The sequence below is a fragment of the Pan paniscus genome, chromosome 4, assembly GCF_029289425.2.
Source record: "Pan paniscus chromosome 4, NHGRI_mPanPan1-v2.0_pri, whole genome shotgun sequence".
NCBI lineage: Eukaryota > Metazoa > Chordata > Mammalia > Primates > Hominidae > Pan > Pan paniscus.
This window is the reverse complement of record NC_073253.2, coordinates 117404467-117430819: the sequence shown is the minus strand read 5'-3', so window position 1 is coordinate 117430819 and position 26353 is coordinate 117404467. Positions and strand designations below refer to the sequence as shown.

Here is a 26353-nt window from a genome sequence, read left to right as displayed (position 1 = left end):
AATGATAGAAAAATATCTATAGGGAGGATCAAATCATAACTAAACTACACAGTGAAGGAAAGGCTTTCTGCTGAAAGCACTATGGAATGGTAAATATCTTCTCTAAGAAAGGGCTAAAGCCCACTGCTTTGAAAGTTCTTATGCTCCCTGGAAGCCGAAGAGCTTTCTCCTTCATAACTAACCCAAGCTTGTTTTAAGCCTGGCAGCCAAAGGGTCCCTATGTTGGATGACCTTTCTATGCCCTCTACTGAATCTTGTGTGGTCCCCAAACAGGCCAGCACACATCCGACAGTGGTCGGGGCCAATTTCCCATTCACATGTGTGTTCTCAGGCCTGAGAACAGGGTTGGGTGTGCTCTGACATAGTCATGTCCTCTAGACCGCCTCCCCCTACTCTTGTCTAAATGCATAAGTCGAGTCACTGAAGGGCCATCGCTGGCCTCTCCTGACATTCTCCCCTCCAGATGACCGGGTGAGTCAGGAAGGTGTTTCCTCGGGAAGCTGGGGGCCCAAGCCAGCCAGTTTCAGCCATCGTTACTGAGTAAGAACATGCTGTGCTCAGCCTGTTGGCTCCACTCTTGAGCACAAAGTATGTGTTACAACAACAAGCACAAGAATACTGACCACACGCTTCCCTATCTCTAGATCTGTAATGAGAACATTTGAAGTAAATACATACAATCAAGAAACAGTTCTGTAAGGCAGAAATTGAACAGAGTTTCTGATTTGTGGCCCTGAGACACAGCTTCTTGTACTCTGTGAATCCAGACCCCACAGGTTATGGAAGAAAAGCAACAGACAGAAGATGGGAAAAACAGGTCATGTTTATAAGACCAGCTTGAAGACCATGCCACACTGAGGAGTTTGGTTTTTCGTTAGGCAAAGAAACTAGCTGTTTTTTCTTCAATGTTCATCGGAAAACTTGCCCAGCAGCTGTGAGTGACTCTTCAGCTTTCGAATCATTGTCTTGGAATCTTCTAAACCAGTAAGACCATACTTATTTTATTTTAAACATGGAATTTAGGAGCAAAGGACTAGACAGTCCTCAAAGTAATAAAATAAAAAAGAAAGAAAGATCATATTAGAAATAAAGAATGCCCCCTCCCCAACCAATTCCTTTGGTTTAATCTTTTACAATAGCTTGGTATAATCTTCATTTTCTTTTTTTCTGTCTGTCTTTCTTTTTCTTTTTCTTTTTTTTTTTTTTTTTTTTGAGATGCAGCCTCAGTCTGTCACCCAGGCTGGAGTGCAGTGTGTGATTTCAGCTCAATTGCAACCTCCAACTCCTGGGTTCGAGCGATTCTCCTGTCTCAGCCTCCCGAGTAGCTGGGACTACAGTCATGCCCAGCTAATTTTTCTGTTTTTAGTAGAGACATATTGGTCAAGCTGATCTTGAACTGCTGACCTCAGGAGTTGGCCTCCCAAAGTGCTGGGATTACAGGCATGAACCACCACACCCGGCCTAATCTTAGTTTTCTTAAGAATCCGTTATCCCTGCAGGCTGGGCTTTACATTATCCCCAAGTGCTGGGATTACAGGCATGAACCACCGCACCTGGCCTAATCTTAGTTTTCTTAAGAATTCATTATCTTGGCAGGCTGGGCTTTTCAAGTAGCAAGCCATGGAAAAAAGACTTTTACCACTTCCTGTTTCTCATAATTTGATATTCTGTAAGGTTAACACAAGACAAAGCATCCACAATCTGGTTTAATGGACAAAGAACATGGACCAGGCCCTATCTTGCAGGTAGCCACCCTCGTAATCATCTCTCTCCAATCCTTGCCCATGGTGAAACTTTAGATAAAACCCTAAAAACTCTTCGCCATTCAAGCTGGGGATTCCTGGGGTCATGCTTATTCAGAATGGCCCAAGTTGGGGGGTCAGGGCCTTGTCTTCAGCCTGAACACAGGGCACAGAGCAGCAGCAGGAACCAAGCACCTCCCAGAATATAACCTAGTTGCTTCAGTGTCTACACTGGGGTTAATTTCCTACTTACTACAACCATGTACGTGTCAAAAGAAAAAATATGCTGTATTTACAGACCATGTGTATTTTTGCAAGTGCTTCAGTGTTTAATTGTTGCTAAAGTCATTTGGGGTTTTTGACACAGATTCTATTTTAGTAAGATAAACTCAGCATAACCCAGCATTGCCAAAAATGAATTCCTAAGGTAGATGACTAAAATAAACCGGCAATAAATATTGGCTGTTGGAATGGGAATTATATCTCTGTAATGTAGACACAGCATTAATGACTCATTTTCAAATTACAGTCTCTCCCAGGGATTATTCGTATCAGGGATCAGGGAAGAAAGAAGTCCATCTCTTCTTCTTTTAGACAGCAGAATTGAAGAGGAATATGAACCCATCAGGCAAGGATGTTCTTATATCTATTCAGCCAAGAGAGGTATAGGCCCTGGAGTTCAACAGGGAGTTAACTTGAACAGGCTGCTTTGAGGCTGATACAAGGCATTGACAGAAAAAATACTAGGGGCTGAGGTGGCTGATTCTGGGGATAGTTTTCTCTTGTTCCCCTACAGGCAGAGGGCACCACCAGATTCACCTAATGCGTCTTGTGTGGCATGAATTACCTTATCAGTTACACTGGGTGCTGCCCTGTTCCTTTGCTGCTTGGAATTAGTGGACTCTTTTAGGCCTCCTTTACTCCCTAAAGTCAAATTCTGATATTTTGGCCCATGAGGATGAGTTTTACAACTTCTCTGGTGTACCAGAAGGCGGTCTGAGGTAAAGATTCGGCTACAATGTGGGCAGGACACAAGCTGAGCTTGATTTGGTCCCGCTTGGCTGGACTGTGCATTCGGAAGGGGCTGAGGCTTCTGTGGGAGTGGCCGGTGGAGCTCCACAGGGAGCTGGTCATTTTCTATTTTCCACTTTTCCAGGCATTTGGGCTCATGAATAGGAAGGGACAGGGTGCCAAATTCCTTACCACATATGTAGCAGATAACAGTCCTTGGTCGGGCTGGGGTTCCACTACAAGCTTTCTTGAGGCCAGTAAGATGATCAGAACTATTAGAATGTGGTGCTCTGGGACCCTCACCCTTTGGCTTGCAGCTTCTGTGATGAACAAGAAGACGATCTGGCAAGAATGTGCGGCCACAGGATTCACAGGGCAGCAGCTGAGCCTGGGCACTCTGAAATGCAGCCTCATTAGTTGCCTGAAGACTGTAGGACCCCCTGCTGCTGAGAGACTGTGGTTTGGAGGGTTCTGGCCTCCTCAAGTGCTTGGGCAACTTGCTGTTTTCAATATGCCACTTCTGCAAGCACTGGGGTTCATGAATGGCAATTGACTGGGACCCAAATTCTCGACCACAGATATAGCATACCTGGAATCCAGGCCTGCGGGCCGGGATCACAGGGGGGCTAAGCTGGCTTTCCGATATAATTCTTCTACTTGACAGTTTTGATAGTATCACAGTCCCAGGTCTCTTTTTCTGAGTGTCTGTCTTTATCTTTTCACCAGGATTAACACTCTCTGTTTCTGGCGAAAGGCTAGAATAGGAGTCACTAGAGAGAAGCCCAGCTTGGTTGATAAGGAAAGTGGGTTCTTTAGAATGGTGAAAAGTTTGCTGTAACTTATTGGAAATTCTTTTCTTCTTTCCTCTTTCCATTAACAAAGATGTCTTTCTGTAGTGCTTGCTCTGATTTCAGGCCAAACTCACTTTGGGCTTCTGCTTAGAGTGAAGGTTAGTGAGGTTAGTTGTCCTGGCGTTCACACCGTTGCCAGTACCTTAGCCTCACAGACCGTGACTCAGAGCTTCAATGCAGGACAGCAGTCTGGAATGTTGGAAAGTCCTCATTAAAGCTGAGATGTCTCCAAGATCTGTGGAGGGGGGTGGGAGACATAAGAAGTTATTATGTAAACACACACACACACACACACACACACACACACACAGACGTTTAGGTTGTTTTGTGTGTGTGTGTGTGGTTTTTTTTTTTTTGCTTGTTTTAAATATTGACCTTGTATACTTTTTGACTAGCACAGTAACCAGCATATGGGATTTGGTCAATAAACTGACATAAACCTGAGGAAATCTTCCATCATCAGTTGCACTATCACTGTATTGAAAATCGTGTTCTGCCCAAAAATTAACTTGACAATTACAGCACATCATAGATACAGAAGACGCAAAGCAATAGAGGCTGAGACCAGGGTGGTGAGACCATAGAAGAGAAAACTGCAAACTGTGAATATTAGGTTAATGAAATCAGCAGGTCATATGAAAAGACCCCCTGGGCCCCACAGAAACTTCCACTACGTCAGAGATCCTTAACTTGTTAGTGACATGGATTCCTTTGACAATTCTGTGAAGCCTATGCACTTCTCAGAATAATATTTTTATAAGTAAAAATAAAAATTGTTGCTATCACAGGTGAAATCAGTTTTACTGAAATAATTTGTCAACTGTTTCTAGTTGTGATATGCATTTTAATTGAGGTAAAGTTGTGTCACAGACTTCTTGAGTGTCCATGGACCTGAAATTAAGAACTCTTGCAGAAGAAGTAATTCAAGAATGAATCTTATGAGGATTATCAGGATAGCCCTCAGAGGGACATAAACTTCTTGTGACACATCATGTATTCACTTTTGTTTATTTTGGGAATAGGGTATTAATAAAGTGGAGCTATAATTCTCCAGCAAATAGTACAGCCTAGGCCGGCACCCATCCTGGTGGGATATCTGCAGATCTTTCATGGAAAGATGATACAGAGATGCTGCTTGAGGCTCTTTTTTTTTTTTTAAAGGTATCATACCTGCTTTCTTGTTTTATATATGTATGACTTCCAAATATTTTTAAATATAAAACAAAGGTCCTGGATTCCCCAAGGATCCCCACCAGAAGAAGTGGCAGCTTAGATATCCATTTATGGGAAGAATCTTAAATTTGTATATTGGGAAAAGTCATGAGTAAATTTTACCATGGGTTTATAATCTGGCTCCCCAAAAAGATTATTTCAGAAGCCTCAGGACCTTTTTCATTTCCTTTATCGTTTCATTTATCAGGGTGATAAACTCTAAAGCATCCATTCTTAACCACAGAAGAGCAGCCCCTAGTATGAAGCTGGATCCTGTACATCATGGCAAACACTTCAGTTTGGACAGTGCAAGGCCAGCAGTCCTGGTAATATGGAAACCCTGGGCACTGGATTTGATAAAGAACAAGAAGAGCTGTGATATCTGTGCCCAGCTCCTGTACTTCGGTGCCAACAAAGGTCTGAATCCTTGCCTTTAAGAGTATCAAATCAGGTCTGGCACAGAGAAAGAAGTTATTCTTCATTTTGACAGATTCTAAGACAGTAATGTTAACAGATGTGGGAAAAGTATGTGTTGGCCCCAGAGTGGCCAGCACAGAAAATAAAACAGAGAAATTTATCACTCGATCAGTACCATCTAAAAGAGAAAGTAGATCTATGGAACATAGGAATAGGGTAAAATTATTTCATTAGGTTTTAAATCCAGCCCATGGGTTATTTTCACAAACCATTCTGCTTCATTGGCTCTCTTCACCGAGGAATTTTAGTTTATCATTTTCCTTGATACTAGGAAATTGCAGACACTAATATGACTTAAGAAGACAGATTAGAAAAATCAATGCAATCAAATAAGCCTCCTTCCCCTAAATTGTCTCTGCCTCTCTTTCTCTCTCTCTGTCTTTCTCCCTCTCTCTCTCTCTCTCTCACACACACACACAGACACACACACAGAGAGAGAGAGTCAATTCGGTTCCCAGCAGATTAGAATACTGAGAAATCCCCATGACTTTCCCCAGCAACCCCTCCATCTCCCTTTTGATAAGGTAAGAGAGGTAATATTTACTGAATGCCAATTATGTGCCAGATAGGGCACAGATTTTTTTGTAAACATAATTTTAGTTAATTCTCAAATGATTATGAAGCAGGTATTATTATTTCAATTTTATAAGTAAAGAAACTGACTCAGAAAAGACAAGTAATTTGCCCAAGACTGTCAGTTTCTAAATGACAGAACTGTGAATCAATTCCAGCTCTCTTTGGCTCCAATACGTGGCTCTTTCCATTATTCATTCTGCCTAAATTCCTCCAGCAGAGCTTCTTCCCTTTAGTTTTTATCCCTGTTTTAATGTACTATCCATATGTCTCAGGGGAAGGTAACTAAGCTCTCACCAGCTGTTATGCTTCCTTTTAGAAGAAAGAAGAGGCAAGAAGGAGGAGTGCAGACAAGGCACAGAGGAGAAGCCTCTGAGAGGGACAAAGCAGGAGAGACTGGGGCTATGGAACACAATGTTTTCAATGTTAAGTGACAGGGGACTATTTTTCTTCAACTTTTATTATAGGTTCGGGGTACATGTGCAGGTTTGGTATATGGGCATATTGTGTAATGCTGAGGTTTGGAGTACACATGAATCTGTCTCCCAGGTAGTAAGCATAGTACCTAATAGGTAGTTTTTCAGCCCTTCCTCCGCTTGCATTACTATCTGTTGTTCTCATCTTTATGCCCACGTGTACTTGACGTTTAGCTCCCACTTATAAGTGAGAACGTGTGGTATTTGGTTTTCTGTTTCTGCATTAAGAATCACTTTTGCCAGGCCGGGCGCGGTGGTTCATACCTGTAATCCCAGCACTTTGAGAGGCCGAGGTGGGCGGATCACCTGAGGTCTGGAGTTTGAGACCAGCCTGGCCAGCATGGTGAAACCCCGTCTCTACTAGAAATACAAAAATTAGTTGGGTATGGTGGCTGTAATCCCAGCTACTCAGGAGGCTGAGACAGGAGAATCGCTTGAATCCGGGAGGCAGAGTTTGCAGAGAGCCAAGATCGCGCCATTGCACTCCAGCCTAGCTGACAAGAGTGAAACTCCATCTCAAAAGAAAAAAAAAAGAAAAAAAATAATCACTTTTGCCATATACAGTTGTTTTCTAGATGTAGTTTTTCCTGAGTGATGTGCAGTACAGATTCTTTTCTTAATTTCACCAATATCTTCAGAAAAATCTACATAACCAGCAGAGGTAGGGACCAGTTGGGGGAATGGGGCAGACTACTGATGAATGATGTGTTTTGTCTGTCTTGATCATGGGCACAGGGTAAAAGTGAAGGCTGCCCCAAGAGGCCAGGTAGCGCTCAGTTTGAAGCCATGTCACCATTTGATTAGGGATAGATCTTACCGCACACAAACATTTGTGCACTGCAAATATTTTCTCTGCAGCAAACACGATGAAACATCACAAAACGTCCATTTGAATCTTCAACTTTTCTTTTTCTACCATCCCTTTCCTTCTCCAATGTTCTCCTGAAATTTTTCCCTTATTGTGACTAAAGGTATCAAAATATGAAAGATGAGGTAGCTGGAAGCCAGTGAAATTTTTGGGAACGGAGGTGTCTTATGGAGAAATGCATAATGTTTCTGCCAGTGACTGTGCAAAGGCAACATGCCATGGCACAGCAGTGTTGGTTGCTCTCCCTTTATAAGTTAGCTCTAAAAGCAAAAGTGCTGGAAAATACTAAATGCATACACTTAAATCACATAAGAAATTGGCCTGTCACCCAAAACGTCATAAAGCAATGTTGCTAGTTTATAAAGAGAACCAATTTGCAAAGCCAGACAGTTTTACCTCAACCATCTCTGGAGAAATGTTCACTCAGTTGGCCTGAATTATTCGTTTTGACCATATCTGCACATAGGACATTTACAGAATGTCCTGGAAGGCATCACCTTTTATCAACATGATGCCGTTTTTCCATTCTCTTCAGGGTTCATGGGAAGGGAGAGACAAACACACAAAGATGAATGTAATAACCGTGGAAATCCAAAAACCATCTTGGCATTAGAAGGTGTCTCTCTAAAAGAGAGGGAACAGAACACAATGAAAAGTGTGATCATATCTTTTAAAAAATAATCTAGTCCTTTGAGGATGAGTTCATGTCCTTTGCAGGGACATGGATAAAGCTGGAAACCATCATTCTGAGCAGACTATCACAAGGACAGAAAACCGAACACCTCATGTTCACACTCATAAGTGGGAACTGAACAATGAGAACACTTGGACACAGCACAGGGATCATCACACATGGGGGCCTGTCATGGGGTGGGGGGATGGGGGAGGGATAGCATTAGGAGAAATACCTAATGTAAGTGATGATTTAATGGGTGCAGCAAACCAACATGGCACATGTATACCTATGTATCAAAACTGCACGTTGTGCACATTTACCGTAGAACTTAAAGTATATAAAAAAATCTAGTCCTTTGAAACAAAAGAAATATAGTTGATACATGATATGACCCCTTCTCTATTAGTATTGAATTCAAATTCTTTAAATGAACAAAAACATAAATAAGAAAGATGGAGTTGGGGCTGATGGTGGCTCTGATCAAGATTCTAAAATAGAGGAGGTTCATCTTCAATGTTCTTCACCCACCCCATTCAGCAGCCTCCACTCTCCAGCCTAGTATTCTTGTACGCTCACCAGTCCATCTTACCTATGAAATCTTGCTTTCAAAAAGGAACTGATGGACTCATTTACACCAAGGCTTATAATTGATGAGATAATGTCCCTTCTAATGTCCGGCAGAGACAGTTAGTTCCTTACCAATAGCCATTCCACTCAACTCCCTCAATTAATAGAGCCCCAATTTTCAGCTGGGCACATCTACAAGCTCCTTTGTAGTTAGTGAAAATATTGTGTGGAACTTGTAAGAACAATTCTTGAAAAGGAAGAAGAGAACAATTGTTTCTCTTCCTTTCCTTCTTACTGATGCTTAGAAGACGGATGTGATGACTGGCGCTTTAGCAGCCAGTTGAGAACAGATTTCATTTATGTAACCCTTGATATGACAGAGCAGAGACCTGGATGGACTTGGGTCCCTGGTAATGCTGGAACCATCATAGAAGCCCTGGAGTGCCTTTCTTGGACTTTATTTACATAAGAAAAGTAAATTTTTATTTTTATTTTAGCCATTTTTAAGAGTCTGTTATTCACATGGGAACCTAATACTAATTGAGAGATATCTGTATTTTAATACTGGTGATTAGCACAATTCATCCTAATAATGTTATTTCAAATTTCAGATTTTTTTTGATGAAGGAATTTTTTTTGAGGGAGTAGAGGTTTGGGCACAGAATTGACTTATTAAATATATACTTCTTAAAAATCAGAAATTTAAAAAATTGATACTATAAATACTGGATCAATGGTTCTTATGAAATTGATCACAACACTTCCTTTTTTAGAGATTCTTTTAAGAAAAAAAATTTAATGACTATTTTTAATAAAAAATAGCCTATTTTTCCCACAAGCTTATTAAAGAGCTAGCAGATAGCAATATTGTGCCAGTTATTAACTTATTGTCTGTATATTCCCAACCTTCTTTTCTATATTTAGCTTTATGATACAGGTACAGGGACTCTGCACAGCCCATTTCTGCTTTGCAAGCTGGCTCTGTGTTATGCTCTGCCAACAGGAATAATGGAAGGAGAATGCAAGAATTGGGGAGCAAGAGGCCATTTAATCCTTTTAAAGGCTTCCTGTGTGCATGTGGTTGCTGTGAGCATTATTCCAGCAACACTCCTCTACTCCAGCAGCAGCAGTTCTTTTCAGTAGCAGCAGCTGAATCCAACCAAATTTGTAAAACCAGACAAACTGACCCTTCCCCACCAGATGCAATCACCAGCCAGTCTGTGCCTCCTCCTTGGAGATCTGATTTTCAACTCCATAGGGTGCCTCTTCTAAGTTTCTAAATTTTAATAATTCAAACGGATGTAACAACCCTCAAAATATAAGTAATAATAATCCGTGATATTCAAGCTGCATATTACTTAAATATTGCAATAAATATAAATGCAAATTAATTCTTTCATAGAATCTTACAAAATAAGATGCTTATCTGAACATTTAATCCTCAACTCATTCAGACCACTGAAAATGCATTTTTGTTATTTTTACACTATCGCAGTGCTTTAAGAGCTAGAATGTATTGTTCTTCCATTTTCCAGTAGATGAACAAATTCATAAGGGAAGCCTACTGTTCTAAGCATGCTTGTATTTTTTTAAATTTTATGTGACACTCTTCACCTGCTGACCCCCAAGCCACAAGGCCACCACTGCCACAGAGGAAGCCATAGCAAAGTGATCCTACTCATAGACCAAAGATGACCAGGAGTGTTGAGGGCAGCTTGTCGGGCTCATTCTCACTGGTTCTGCATACTCTTTTCTAGGCAGCATCTGGTCCCATGGCATCTGCAGACCTCAGCCAATCTAATGTGAGTGGGAAAGGCCATGTGAGAGCAGCTGGGACCTAGAGGCAGTATGGTTTAAGAAATATAGGAGCAGCATTTGAAAGGTAAAAAGTGGAAACATTTTCATAAAAGCCACTTAGCCTGAGGCATGGCTTTGAGAAAATATTGGCATTTCTAGACTGATTATAAATAACTGATGAAAAAATTCCTTTTCTTTGTCTCCCCTTCACTATGAATAATCTTAGGCCAAGAAATAAGTTCTTTCACTTTCATTCAATCTAATTGTCAGGTATGAACATAATAGTCTATGGTGTTAGAAAAGCTATGAAAAAAGTGGGAGAAATGCACTCTTTGCGCTTCTAACTAGAGCCCTCTGCAAAAGGCATTTTATGTTGTTAAGGCTTATAATATCACCCTATGAAAACTATTGTCAGATCAAGCCTGTAATTTTCACTCTATATTGAGTATCCAAATCACAGAGTACCCAAGAGTCATGAATGCCACACAGGTATGATCATATAATTGTAATATTGACATTTGCAGTGGTGGAGCACTGGTTATACAAACCGTCAGTATAATCACATTAGAGGCCTATAATATATAGAAATCCAAAGGACAGCCCAAAAAAGAAAAAAGTGGAAGAGTCGAATAACAAGTCTTCAAAGGAATTTCACATGCCATATTTTCTCACATTTAGGATAATTTTCTTCCAACAGGATAGCTCTATACCAATATGTCTTTTTCAAGATTGTTTAAGCATTGGCTCATAGGCACATCTGGTCCATAGCTATGTTCCTTTTAGCCTGCAGAAAGTCAAAACTGCTTGACTTAGTTCCTGTTATTTTAAAATTGGGAGATGTCACATAAAATAAGGATTTTTGGTTTCTCTTGAAAAGTGGAAGAGCTGGCAGAACAGAGCCCACATTCCTGTGTGGCAATATCTAACATAAGCTGATGCTGAGTAACAGCTGTGCCTGTAGCTCAGAGAGCCAGCCTTTACTCTTCCAATGCTTCTCACTAGCCGGATTCACTAATTTATAGTTCATGCTTCTTGCTTGAAAGTGTCCTGTGGGGACATTTTTCTTCTTAATTAAATATTGAAAATCACTTCAAGGAACTGAGAATCCAACTGAAGTCTTCTAGGATATAATTGTTATAAATACAACATATTTATTAGTAAATATTTAGAATATTTAGGAAGGAATCTTCCTAATGAAAGTAGATTAGGGCTGAAATGCTTCGGTCTAGGAGGGAGGGTAAAATCCAAGAAGAAAAGACAGAATCGGTGACTTAAGAAGGAAATTTCATAAGTTATTAAAGGGTTATAGAAGATGATATATACATAACTTTAGAGAAAAAAACAAAGCAGCCAGTGTTTAGAACAGCTACAGGTGGGATTATAGAAGAAATAAAAAGAAAAAAAGGAAAACACAAACAGACAAAATTGTGTTTTGTGGATCACCTAAACTTTTTGGAGACATTCCCATAATTATTTATTGATCGGTTGATATCATAAGAGCTACTCTTCTATTTAAGACAATGGACCTTTCTTCACCATTAAATGACTCCCCAGATGAGGATTGTTAGATTATTAGTTTAAAGAAATAATCAGCCAATTAAAAGAACCATAAATAAGCTATTAGCAATATAGACCATAGTTGGATTGTAAAGATTTGCTCTGGAAATACTTTATAAGAGAATTATGCTTCCTTGTGGGGATTACAGGATTTGGTACACTTTTTCTTTCTGCCAAGCTGTCCATTTTGTCAAGAAATACCTATAAATTAGTTTGAACTGCAAACGTGTAAGAACAGTATAGTAGCCCCTTCTCGACCTAGAATGAGATCTATAGCCATCAAGTGTCTAAAATTGATATATTATGGTTTTTAAACATTGGATGGAAAAACCCACAGATAACCATATTTTAGTATCTACATTTTAAAAGAACTGCAAATAGATGCATATGTTTGCCAGCCCCCATCATGTGATATGCTTGCACAGAGTTCCCACTGTCTTTATACTCTTGATTTAGTTGAACTCGGTGCGACACTTTTGGCATAGACTTCTGAGCCACGCTGTGTTAGTATCAGAAGTGTGGTCACTTCTGTGTGTCCAGGTGGAAACAAACACAATGAAGAATAAAGTTGTGCATGAACGGAGCTGCTAGGCCAGGATAAATTGGCATAAGAGAGATGGGCTCACTGAATCCGGGAGGAACCTTTCTAACACATCACTCGCTTACCTTACAGCAGTTTCAAAGTTGTGCCTTATTTCTGTCCACCTCCAGGAGGTCAGTGCCTCCTGGAGCCTGGCTAACACTTACACTGATTATCAATACCATTCATTACAGACATCAACACCCTTTGTTAATAATGCGCTCTCCACCCAAAGCTGTTTCTGAGGAAAATGCCTGGGAAGGAAGTCAAAAACAGCAGAGTCCATAAGGCAGGCTGGGCCTCTGCTGTGTGCATGAATCAATGTGCCTCTATTTTCTGATATGCTCGCCATGACGTTCCTGGCAGTGACTCTGGAGACCTGGTTGTTTGTGTGTGCCCACAAACTGAAGGCTGTTTCTGAACATGGGCTTTTTGTTGCTGTTCTCCCCACATCTCTCATCCTTCTATGTGAATAAGTCATCAAAATATGATTGTCATACCATTTGACATCGCTGAATCATGGCAACAAGACTCTCTTTCATGGGCCACATAGTTAGAGCTCACTGATGATTCAGAATCCTCAGCCCTACAAATTCTCATTTCCCAGGAAAGCTTATACAAGATATCCACTGCTGGAGAAAACCACCAGAATGAGTCTCCTGGTGTCTAGGGGAAACGTTCATTCTTTGTGTCCCCAGACCCAAACAAACATGCAATGTGGTGATGGTTCATTTAAAAACCTCTTCAGCTTCTAGTTTAAATTTTTTTGTGGTTCAACATTTATAGAAAGCCTCCTTCCACTCCATGACCAATAACTCTCAACTGCCTTGTTCTGTCTGCCTCTAGTAAACACAAAGATCACGTGTATATTTTAAGTCACACATAAGATTGGAAATATTAGGATATTGGATGGGAAGAGTTTAATTTAAAATCAACTTTGTGGATGCTGATGTGTCCTATCTTTCTTGTGTTTTCAACAGGGTCTTTTTTCCCATCTTCTGTGTTCTATTTCACTTTGTTTCATTATTTCCACTATCTATCTGAGCTTTAAGTTTAGGACAACCCAATAAGAATACCCAATAAGGACAAGATGCCATTAGAAAGAGAGTGAAGACTATAGCACCCTATGGTTGACACCACTGCTAATGTCCTCTGGATTTTCCATTTGGCTGGAGAGAGAAGGCGATGCCAACAATTCCAGCTCACTACTAGAAAAATGTGGCTTGTATCTTAACTTCATTATATTCTGGAGAAAGCAGCATTAGAAGTGAGGGGCCCAGTCTAATCACATGAGTCATCAAATGTGGAGAACTTCTTCCCCAGTCAGTGAGAGATAGACAGCAGCAGAAAAAATTTCAAGCGTGAAAGGGCCTCAATTAGCTGTTCCAAAGAAGGGGTCTAAGAGTTAAAAAATGCAGGCACCTCTTGAAGCCAGGAAGACCAAGGAAACAGATTCTCTCCTACTGCCCCCAAAAGAAAGATGATCGTGCTGTGAGCTGGGTGTAGAGGTTCATGCCTGTAATCCCAGCACTTTGGGAGGCCAAGGCGGGAAGATCACTTGAGTCAGGAGTTCAAGACTAGCCTGGCCAACATGGTGAAACCTCATCTCTACAAAAAATTAGCTAGGGCCGGGTGCAGTGGCTCATGCCTGTAATCCCAGCACTTTGGGAGGCTGAGGTGGATGGATCATGAGGTCAAGAGATCAAGAACATCCTGACCAACATGACAAAATCCCGTCATTACTAAAAATACAAAAATTAGCCAGGTATGGTGGCACATGCCTGTAGTCCCAGCTACTTGGGAGACTGAGGCAGAAGAATCACTTAAACCTGGGAGGCAGAGGTTGCAGTGAGTCAAAATTGCACCATTGCACTCCAGCCTGGCAAGAGAGGGAGACTCCATCTCACAAAAAAAAAAAAAAAAAAAAAATAGCCGGGGGTAATCCCAGCTACTCGGGTGTCTGAAGCATGAGAATAGCTTGAACCTGAGAGTTGGAGGCTGCTGTGAGCTGAGATCGCGCCACAGCACTCCAGCCTGAGCAGTAGACTGTTTCAAAAAATAAAATAAAATAAAATAAAATAAAATAAAATAAAATAAAATAAAATAAAAAATAAAAAAATAAAAGCTGAAAACACATTTCCATTTTGTGGTGTCATTTCCTATATGGAATCCTAACCTAAAATGGATCCCCCATCCTGCTGTGCCATGACACTTGTGTGTAACCCCATTAAATGTCCCCTTGGCATCAGTAGCTCATGGGTATTGCTGTTTATCCAGCTCATACCCATTCCGTATGCTCTACATAAACATGAGCAAAGCAAGGATAAAATTTGGAATATACTGTAAAATAGCACAAGAACATTGGAGATGCTGCCTGTGGTGCCCAGAAAGAAGTAGATTTCATTTTAATACAGGAGTGAGACTGAATATTTTGTCTATAATTGAGCCAGATTTGGAAATTCTCCACAGGTAGAAGAGTGTCAAACAAAGACAAATGATAGCATTAACATGATGTAGCTGTCCCAAAGATGGGGGTCCCTTACTCTTTTCCTGCCTGTATGCTCCCTCATGAAAAAAGTCGTACATGGTAGTTTGGATTTAATTGCAGTTTATAGTTGTATACTAGGTGTACTTCACTCTGTTTTGTTTTATCATACTATGATCTTTTAAAATATATCTTGCCACTCAGATATTAAGAATTAATGTTAATTTTTTAGGTTTGATGACATTATAATTGTATTTTTTATTGTAATTTTTACTGAGATAATTGTAGATTCATATGCGGTTCTTGCCCAGTTCCCTCAAGGGTAACATTTTGCAGAACTATAGTGTGGATATTATACTATAATAATACCTCAACCAAGTTGTTGATGTTGATACAATCTACTGAGCTAAGTCAGAATCCTCAGTTTTATTTGTACTCGTATGTGTATTAAGCTCTATATAATTTTGTCAACTGTTTAATAAGTATCCACTACTGCTGTTTTTAATAAGCATTTATCACATTGGTAGCATCTGAATTTTGGTTGGAATTAAATTTCAACATGAATTTTGGAAGGGACAAAACATTCTACAATAATACCTAGGGTTTCCAATTCCAGGGTCTAGAAGAGCTCTTCACCTGTGAGAGTTTTCCGTGATGGTTTGTGGTTAGCCCAGCTTCTAGGCAAACTTTTCAGAGAATTCCATTGGCCTACATTCATGGGACACTAATAATAGGCATCAGGAACATCCTCTTTTTTCACTCTTCTCCTTTACCTTTCCTGTCCACTGTGCTTGTAAGTCCTCTCTACGAAGACCACTCCATTAAATGCAAATATGGCAAATAACTCCTAAGCTGCCTTAAAAGGTTTTTTCTTCTCTATCTTGAGAAATAACGAGTTTACTCTGGATCCCAGGGCAGGAACGTGCAGATGTGACGTCATGTCCTTATTTCTTTTCAACAGGCATTAACAATTTCTTAATATTTTACTTTTATTCAGTCACTACTCTTTCTTCCCAACTTAAGTGTTATAAGCTGATTTTCATCTACTTGTTCACATCATCATGTTCCTTGTTTTCTAGTTTTTCAAATACCAGGATCTTATAGTACCATAATTATATGGAAAAAATACACAGAATAGGCTGAACTACCTGAAGACATTACGAAATCAATATTTGAAAATTCATACATTTAGGGTTTGTCCTGTAAATATCATGAAATAATGACAATTTTTTAGGTCACAAATCTTGATCCTTTTTAGTTGACTGTAAAATTCCAGTTATAAAATTGACAATAAAATAAATTTGGTTACATTAAAGATCATTACATTTTTAGGGAATGATAATGAAGCCTGTTTCATATAGGCAAGGAATGGGTAATGTTAATTTAAATAATTTTAGCTAACACAGCATTCCTGTGCTACTTCTGGGAATCTCTGTTGAAAACTTTATTTAGAAACTGCTTAACACACATAAATGCCCCAATAGTTCAAATAATTAAACTCTGTTTGACATGGTATTTTACATTGGAAACAGGTTAACTGAAGGGGAAAGTGTGGTTTTAATTTTTGTTGATTGAAATGTCATATGTTTCATATATAAGATGGTTCACTTGGAACTGAACAGATAAAGCAATCCAAGATTTATCTGATTTTAATGTTTTACAATCATTTAGTACTTTTGAGTGGAAATGCCATGAACTGATTCAAGGAATGTAAATATTAACTTTTATTACACATTTATGATTTTAAAATGAACCAAAATGGAAAAAGTCTTTCACAAAATAATTATATATTTTTCCATTCTTTCAAAGGATATATATACTTGATTGTCAAGAAAATAGAATTTTATCAGTTATACTTATTATCACCTCACTGAAGACTCTGCTTCCAATTGTTCAGACACATGAATACACATACACATACACACATACATCACAGACCTTATGCATTCCTCTCCATATTTCTTCCGGGTCAAGGGGATGTATTGATAATCAATGTTATAATCTTCATTTAGTAATTAATCCATGCCACAATGCTAGTCCATCTGACACTTATTTAGTGATGATATGCTGGATTGTAACTAGGTCATATGGTACTAATAAGGATAATTGTTAGCTGAGAGTCTAACTGAAACTTGAGATTTGAGTGTTTGCCCAATTGCCTTTTTCTTCTATTTCCAGTCCTCACTACTCTTCATTTTGTTCTTTGTTCATTTCACAATAATTTCACTAAAATAACCTTTTGAACATATCTTTGAACTTGGGAGAAGTCTCATTGGTGGTGAGGCCAGGCTGAGAAGATCATGAGGATGTTTGCCTTTGCCTCAGCTCTTCAAGTAGATTCCCCCTCTTATTGTGGGTTTGCATGTGAAATGCAAGGTAAGGAATTAGACAGCGAGGGAAAAGGGAAAAGGCACTAACAGACACTCTAAACAATATTTAGCATGTTTTTGTTTCCTATGTGATTGCCCATTAATAATTTGGCTGAAAAAAACATCTTATCCTATTCTATTATCTTCTTATATTTTCCTTCTGCTCCCCTTCTCATCTTAGTATTTTCTGCCTTTGCATTTTAATATATCTCCTTTCCCATGATTTTTCACTCCTGTCTTCATTCTACCCATTTGATATTGGATAACCTCTTGTGATATTACATCAATTTATGTAGAAGCATTTCCATATCTAGCATTGAAGTGGTTGGTTATTCCTTTTGGCTGTTTTGCCTGCACTCATAAATCTAATGCCAGGCAGGTGAACGGGTGCGCCTCGCATCTGTGGGCTGTTTCAACCACATAGGTGAAGAGGCACTTCTGCTCTCAACCCTCATCTATCCTTTTCAGAGCAGTCACATTTAACTCCTTAAGCTACAATCACAACTTAAACCTCTGCTGACTGACTGCTCCATGGTTGTCCCACTACTCTCAAAATAAAATCCAACCTCTTGACCTTGAATGCCCTCTGTAACCTGGTACCTCCCTCAGTCTCTGCCTATCTCCTTTTGCTCTCCCCTTTCTGCACCATGCTCCATCCATGTTCATCTCTCAGTTCCTCAGGCAAGTCAAACTCTCTCTTACTTCGGGGGAGACTGGGGGAGGAACTGGGAAGAGGCTTTGCACATGCTCTTGCCATTGCCTAGAATCTTCCTCCAGTTCTTTGCTTAGCTTTCTTATTTTATCCTTCAGGTCTCTATTTAAATATTGTCAACTCAGGCCTTTCTTAACTACTCTTTTTTTTTTTTTTTTTTTTTTTGAGACAGAGTCTCACTCTGTCACCCAGGCTGAAGTGCAGTGGCATAATCTCGGCTCACTGCAACCTCTGGCTCCAGGTTCAAGCGATTCTCCTGCCTCAGCCTCCCAAGTAGCTGGGATTGCAGGCACCTGCCACCACGCCTGGCTAATTTTTGTATTTTTAGTAGAGACGGGGTTTCACCATGTTGGCCAGGCTGGCCTTGAACTCTTGACTACTCTTTTTCAAGTAATTTCTCTCCCTCTGTCCCAAACACACACACTTACACACCCACCTGCACCCATACACATGGACATACACATGCCCATTGATGTTCATTCATGGAACTGATATCACCATCACCATCCATCATAGTTATGTTCAGTGATGCCACTGTTTATCATCTTTACATTACTCAGCACCTATGTTTTTGTCTGTTTGTTTGCATGTGTAATATTTATCTCTTTAAATTGCATGTGAACTTCAAGACAATAGAGACTTACTTGCTCTCTACATAGTTATATCCCCAGCACCTCGCCCAGTGCCAGGCACATTGTAGGTCATAACAAAATTAATTTAATGTTGACCGAGCTGAGTGAGATTAGCTTGATGTTATATTAAATTTTTAAACAAAACTGAAGTTCATTATTTATATGAGGAATAAAAAACATAAAGGGGCTTTTGGAAAAGAAGCGTTATCAGACAGCTTTGTAATATTTTCTCAAGTCTTACACATATGTGATCATTTAACCCTTGTTCATTTTTATAATACTATCTCAAGGAATTAGAATTATAATAATATTATAGCTTTAAAAGCATAACTATACTGAATCCAAGATAAATGAGAATCTCTCCAAGGACCATGAACTAGACCAAGCACTATACCTCATGGTAGAGATTATCAAGTAGTGAGCAACCAGAATAGATGGGCTGCTGCTCCCTAGAGAATGGACCTAGACAGGCACACCAAAGGTAGCCATATGAGCAGCTAGTCACTTGTGCTGGGGGCACTGCCTAACTAGGTAGAAAGCTGAAGGAGAATCACAGAGTTTGGCTTCCCTGAGCTAAGTTTATTCATACATTGTTTTTCTTGACCACATATGTTCTGAGTGCTAATGACTTTCAAAATTTAATTTCCCTTGGAAATCAGATATCTTCTTTTTTAAATTTTTAATTATTATGAATACATAATAGTTGTACATATTTATGGGATAGGTATGATATTTTGATATAAGCATACAACATGTAATAATCAAATAAGGGTAATTGGGATATCTACCTCCTCAAGCATTTATCATTATTTTGTGTTGGGAACATCACAATTCTACTCTTTTCATTATTTTGAAATACTTACAATAGCTTATTTTTAACTATAGTTGCCCTGTTATGCTCCTGAACATTACATCTTATTCCCTCTAACTGTATTTTTATGCTCATTAACCAACCCCTATTTATTCATTTCCCATTACCCTTCCCAGCTCTGGCAACCATCATTTTACTCTCTATCTCAATGAGATCACATTTTTTTTTTAGCTCCCACATTTGAGTAAGAACATGTTCTACTGTCTTTCTGTACTTAGCTTATTTCACTTAACATAATGTCCTCTAGTTCTATCCATGTTGTTGTAAATGACAGGATTTTACTCTTTTTATGGCTGAATAATATTCCATTGTGTATATGTGCCACATTTTCTTTATCCATTGATCCACTGATGGACACTTCTCTTTACTCCATACCTTAGCTCTTGTGGATATTGCTGCAATAAACATGGGAGTGCAGATATCTCTTTGGCATACTGATTTCAACTTTTTTTGGCTATATACCCAGCAGTTAGTTTGCTGGATCATATTGTAGTTCTACTTTTAGTTTTGTGAGGAACTTCCATACTGCTCATAGTGGCTGTACTAATTTACATTCCTACCAACAGTGTACAAGGGTTGCCCTTTCTCCACATCCTCACCAGCAATCAATATTGCCTGTCTTTCTGATAAAATCCATTTTACCTGAGATGAGATGATATCTTGTTTTAGTTTTGATTTGCATTTCTTTGATGATTAGTGATGTTGGACATTTTTAGACTGTTTGCATGACTTCTTTTGAAATATGTATATAGACCTTTTGCCCATTTTTAATTTTTTTCTAATTAAAAAAAAATTTTGAGATTAAGTCTTGATATGTTGCCCAGGCTGGTCTCTAACTTACGGCCTCAAGTGATCCTCCCACCTCAGCCTCCTGAGTAGCTGGGATTATAGGTGCATGGCACCAAGCCTGGCTTTTTGCCCATTTTAAAAATGTATAATTTGGTTTTTCACTATTGAGTTGTTTGGGCTCCTTATATTATCTGATAATTAATCCCTTGTCAGATGGGTAGTTTGCAAATATTTTCTCCAATTTATGGGTTGTCTCTTCACTTTGTTGATTGTTTCCTTTGCTCAGTAGAAGCTTTTTAGCTGGCTGTGATCCCATTTGTCCATTTTTGTTTTGGTTGCCTGTGCTTTTGAGATCTTACTCAATAAGTCTTTGACCAGACCAATGTACTAGAGTGTTTTCCCAGTGTTTTCTTCTAGAAGTTTTATAGTTTTATGTCTTAGATTTGATTTAGTCCTTTTTGATTTGATTTTTTTCTATGGCGAGAGATAAGGGTTTCATTTCATTCTCCTGCATATAATTATCTAGTCATCTCCCTTCTAAAGAGAACCCCCAAGTACCAGGCACTCAAGAAGAACATTTTCAAGGCCACAGGCCTTTCAGTATCAATGTATGATTTTTGGAAGGTATCTCATCAGAACTCCTTGAACATTAGAAGGGCTGACAAACTATGGCCTACAGGATAAATCTGGCCATCGTTCAGCTCTTTTGTAAATAAAGTTTTATTGAAACACAGCCATGTTTATTCATTTATGTTTGTCGCTGACTGCTTTTGCCCTACAATGGCAGAGTGTATGGCTTACGAGCCCTTAACTATTCACCATTTGGGCAAAGACAAGAAAATTTTCTAACCCTTCTGTTAGACCATTTAAATTAGATTTCATTTTAACGTTAAGACATCAAGTTATTAATCAATGTGAACTTACAGCACTCAATGCAACCAGAATCCTACTAAGTGCTGTCTGCACAGAACTCCATAAGGCTCCTATTAGAGTCTCCTCTCAAACAAATGCTTGGCTGCATTGCACCTTGGGGGACCTTCTATTTGCACTTTGCCATTCTTTTTAAATGATTGACAACTTGCCTTCTTTATATTCTCCCTCTCTGCTGCCCCCAACATAGTGTATTCCTATTGCCATATTTGTGTGCAATGATATTTAGAAATTGTTTCTCCGTGTTTGTAAGACTCCACAGAAATCATCACTGATCCCTCAGGAAGGGTGTTCTGGAATTGTTCACGTTCTTCACCATTTACAACTTACTTCTGGAATTGCATATAATCCTGAAAATGTATCATTCACCAGATAGTCTGGGAAAATGAGTTAAAATAATATTACATATTTATTCAAATTATGTAGACCCAGAGAAGAAACAGTCATATGAAGGTCCAGTTGGTAAAACTAAAAATTCTCTTAGAAATAATAGATAAGATTTGAATTCTAAAATAAGCTGGAGCTGGGTGCTATGGCTCACGCCTGTAATCTCAGCATTTTGGGAGCCAGGGTGGGAGGATTGCTTGAGCTCAGGAGTTCAAGATCACCTTGGGCAACACAGTAAGATCTCATCACTACAAAATGTAAAAAATATTAGCCAGGCATGGTGGTGCACACCTGTAGTCCCAGCTACTTGGGGGACTGGGGTAGGAGGATTGCTTGAGCCCAGGAGGTCGAGGGTGCAGTGAGCTGTGATTGTGCTGCTGCACTCCAGTCTGGGTGACAGAGCAAGACCCTTTCTCAAAGAAATGAATGAATGAATAAAATAATCTGGAAAATGCAACTAATGGAAATAATAGTTTACATTTTAGGCTCAAAAGAAATAGGTATTTTATGGAAGTGATAGCAAGATTTGGAAAGGCTGGAAAATATTTTTTCTTAGTTAACATTTGAATGTTTATAATTTTCTGTCAATTCGTAAGAATATGTGATGACATTTATTCTGATGCATATTTGACCAGGTATAGATTTTTCTCTGTAATTGTGAGAAATATACTGTTAAACAGGAAACAGAGCTGATGTTATAAATAATGTTTTCTTACAGAAATTATGAACAAATAAATATTCTCCTCCTGCTTTTTCCTGTCTAGAACAGTGTCTGGAATATAGTAGATGCTCAATAAATTACTGAATAAATTAACAAATAAAAATTAAGTTCAAGTCACATTCTATATTAATGGGCTTGAAAAATACTTATTTTTTTCACTGGGATTATGATTCCTGAATAAGTTTATAACTATATATTTGGCTTTTGCTTATTACAGAATCACTTAAAATAAGGTTGCTGTCTGGGGAAACATTTGGGCAACATGCAAGGAGGACTGCCCAACCTGATTCTAATTCTTGGGTATGGTTCACTAGTAAGCAGTCATGGAAGAATTCAGCTTCCATATTTATTTTGAATACTTGCTTCAGGTATTCAAATAATATAAGTTGGCTTATTAAAATTAATATGCCAATAAGGATAGACAAACAGATCCATGTAACAGGATAGACAGTCCAGAAGCATATGGTCAATTTACATACATGATCAATTCATTTTTGATAAAGATGCCAAGACAATTCAATGGAGAGAGGAAAATCTTTTTAACAAATAAGAGTGGAACAACTGGATGCACACAGGGAGAAAATATCAACTCCCTACTTTCACTACACACAAAAATTAACTCAAGATGGATCATGGAACTAAATATAAAAGCAAAAATGATAAAACTTTAAGAAGAGAATATCTATGATCCTAATATTTGCAAAGATTTGTTAGACAAAACACAAAAGAACTAAGTATAAAAGAAAACATAATAAATTATACTTTCTCTTAATTATAAACTTCTGCACATTAAAAAAATTAAGAAAATTAAAAGGCAAGACATAGATTGGGAAGAAATGTTTGCAAGACATATATTTAAAAATTGGATTATCTAAAAATTTAACTTTATAAAGTTAAATTCTAAAATACCCAATGGTATTGACATTTTAAATAATTACCTAAAAAAATGAAAGTATATGTCCACAAAAAGTCATTTACAAATGTTTACAGTAGCTTTACTCATAGTAGTGAAAAACTGGAAATAACATAAATATACATCAATGGATAAATGAACACAAAATTATAGCATATTCATACAATAGAATATTGTTTCACAATACAAATGAACAAACTACTAATATACACTACATGGATCCCTTTGAATAATGTGCTGCCGAAAAAGTCAAATGCAAAAGAAGTATAGGTACTTAATTATTCCATTTATATGAAACTCTAGAATAAGCAAAGCTAATCTGTAGTGACAGAAAGTATATCAGTTATTGTTTGGTGGGTAGGTGCATGAAAGGAAAATTGACTACAAAGGTTAATGGACGTTTTCTTATATTTACATCTTTGTTGGTTCATGGATATAATCATTTGTCAAAACTCATCAAATTTTGTACTTAAAATGGGTACATTTTATTATATGTGAGTTATACATCAATGAAAAAGACATTAAAAAGAAGAAATGTTAAATGGGTAAAAGGTATGAATAGATAATTTTTAAAAAGATACAAATCTCCAAGAAGTTCATGAAAAGTACTCCATTAGTCATCAGGAATATGCAAATTATGACCACTGTGACATATTATTCCATATTTATTACAAATATCTACCCTATCACTCATTAGTTTCACTCCTGGGTCCGAATACAGAATAAATAAAAACATATATCTAATAAGACTTGTGCAGGCTTCCTTTTTTTCCCCACATGTAAGTGAGATCACATAGTGTTTGTCTTTCCTTATCTGGCTTATTTCACTTAGTATAATGTCCTCAAGTTTCACCCATGTTGTTGAAAATAGCAATATTTTCTTCTTTTTTAAGGTTCAATAATATTCTATTGTATGTTTATACCACATTTTCTTTATCCATTTATCTGTTGATAGATAATTTGTTACCACATATTGACCATTGTTAATAATGCTGCAATGAACAAGGAAGTGTAGATATCTCTTTAATATACTAATTTCATTTTCTTTGGATATATACCCAGCAGTGGGATTGCTAGATCAGATGGTAGTTCTCCTTTTAACTTTTTGAGGAACTTCCATATTGTTTTCCATAATCCATAATGGCTGTATTAAATTACAATCCCACAAACAGTGTACAAGGGTTCCCTTTTCTCCACATTCTCACCAACACTTGTTATCTTTTGTCTTTTTAACAGCCATTCTCACAAGTGTATTGTAATATCTCCTTGTGATTTTTATTTGCGTTCCCCTAATGATTAGTGATGGTGAGCATCTTCATATACCTACCTGTTGAGTGCAATAATGGTTACCATGAATGGAGGATGAGATGAAGGGAAGATAGGCAAAGGGAACAAACCTTCAGCTATAAGATGAGTAAATGCTAGAAACCTAATGTACAGCATTGTGACTATAATTAAGAATTATTATAATTAATAATAATTGAAATGTATTAAGATAGTAGATCTCAAGCATTCTCACCACAGCCAAAAAAAGGTAACTATGTGATATGAGGAATACTTCAATTAGCTTGATTGTGGTAATCATTTCACAATGTCTACATATATCAACACATTTCATGAGAAACCCCAAATACATGTGATTTTTATTTGTCAGTCATACCTCAATAAAGCTGGAAAAAAAGTTAGACATAAAAAATAAAATTAGGAGAAAAATACTTTGTGCAAGAATCTTTATAGCTGCTTTAGCTATAAGAGGACCAAACTAGAAACAAACAAAATACCAATCAATGTAATAAACAAATGTAAAATGAACATATAGTGCAATTATACTTACCTTTAAAAAGAATTGTACTACTGACTTAAAAAGCCACATTGGAATGCTTGAAAAAACATTCTGCTGAGCCAGAGACGTCAGTTCGACAATATAATATATATGGTATCATTCTATTCATATAAAGTTCATGAAAGGCCAACTATTCTTTGAGGATAGAAATCAAAACAGTGGCCCCCTGCGGAGGGAAGATTGGCTGGAAAGGATGTGAGGAAACATTCCAGGGTGAAAGAAATGTCCCGTGCCCTGACTGAGGTGACCATGACATGGTTGTATATAGCTGTTAAAGTCATTGATTTTAGAAACTTGATTTTAAGAACTCAAGATTGGTTACAATTTACTCCATGTCGATTTTATCTCAAATAATTTTTAAAAAAGGCAAGACAACTGAGTAATTATAGCCTTTAACACCCCTTTTCTTTCATGGATAATCTGGCTAATAATCATATAGTTCTGAATTAATGTTAAAACCTGACTTCATCTACTTTTCTTTGAAGAAAGTTATTTTAAAAATCATTCTTTTAAATACAATTTTATTATTTTTTAGGTATTAGAACATCTAATCCATGGTTCACTCATCATTGTCAGCATCCAAAGAAGTAAAATGACATTTATTGTTTTGTTTAGTAATACTTGAGATTTTTCACTTAAGAACTAATTATTATTATTATCGTCATTTGTATTTCTTTCCAATAGCAAGGAAATATTTACTGAATACTGGTGAGAAGCCAATGGAAGAGACCAAGAATATCTAAGAGAAGCAGTTGTTATTAGTTGAAAGGTTTGAGATTTAAGACCTACCAGACAACAGAGAATGCACACACCCTGCGAGAGCCTCACCTTGTGACATTTGTTCTTTACCTTTTTATTTTGCCTTTTAGCATGGCATGCTGAGCACCTCTGAGTTTTCAGGGAAGGAGCTGACGGAAACAGGAACAGAATAGCTGGGAGCTCCAAGATTCACATTCCTTGCAGGACCTCTTGTGAGTTTTTGAGGCTGCTGAGTAACAGGAACCGCAGTCTTTGTTGCCTGGATGTATCCTGGCAACCTGTCAACAAAAGGGATGGGACTGAGTTCTCTAGTAACTGATGGGAAACAGAGAGCAAAGTAGGTATGGATTTCAGCTTTCTTTTAAATTGACTCCAGGAACTTTACCGATGGACTGAGCAACCAACAGGGACAGATAAATTTAAGTCACAGGCTCTTGTTGATGTAGAAACACAGCGTTTTATTTTAAAGAAGAAAAGAAAACAATACTTACTGATTATCTTATTGATCTTTTCTAGGGACTTTAAAAAATACTGTAACGGTTAATATTGAGTGTC

At 38.0% G+C, this 26353-nt stretch overlaps 2 protein-coding genes across 2 annotated transcripts in view; both read right to left on the bottom strand.

The window, feature by feature from the left end:
- The window catches only part of ZNF475 (zinc finger protein 475), a 54358-nt gene extending 28301 nt beyond the window's left edge, over positions 1–26057 (bottom strand). The window contains exons 1-3 of the mRNA XM_057302336.2: positions 25889–26057; positions 7607–7739; positions 2946–3839 (exon numbers count right to left, since the gene is read on the bottom strand). The gene's annotated coding sequence lies outside the window, so the exon portion shown is untranslated. The remainder of the gene's footprint in view (positions 1–2945; positions 3840–7606; positions 7740–25888) is intronic.
- On the bottom strand, positions 1175–3627 carry ZNF474 (zinc finger protein 474). The gene has a single exon (XM_034960396.2). The coding sequence runs from the start codon at positions 3625–3627 to the stop codon at positions 2533–2535; it is 1095 nt and encodes a 364-aa protein (XP_034816287.1). The 3' UTR covers positions 1175–2532.
- Positions 26058–26353: the final 296 nt, after the last annotated feature.

What these genes read in the sequence shown, in the direction of transcription:
- ZNF474 (XM_034960396.2), bottom strand. Translation starts at nt 3,627, where the DNA reads ATGGAAAGAGGAAAGAAGAAAAGAATTTCCAATAAGTTACAGCAAACT.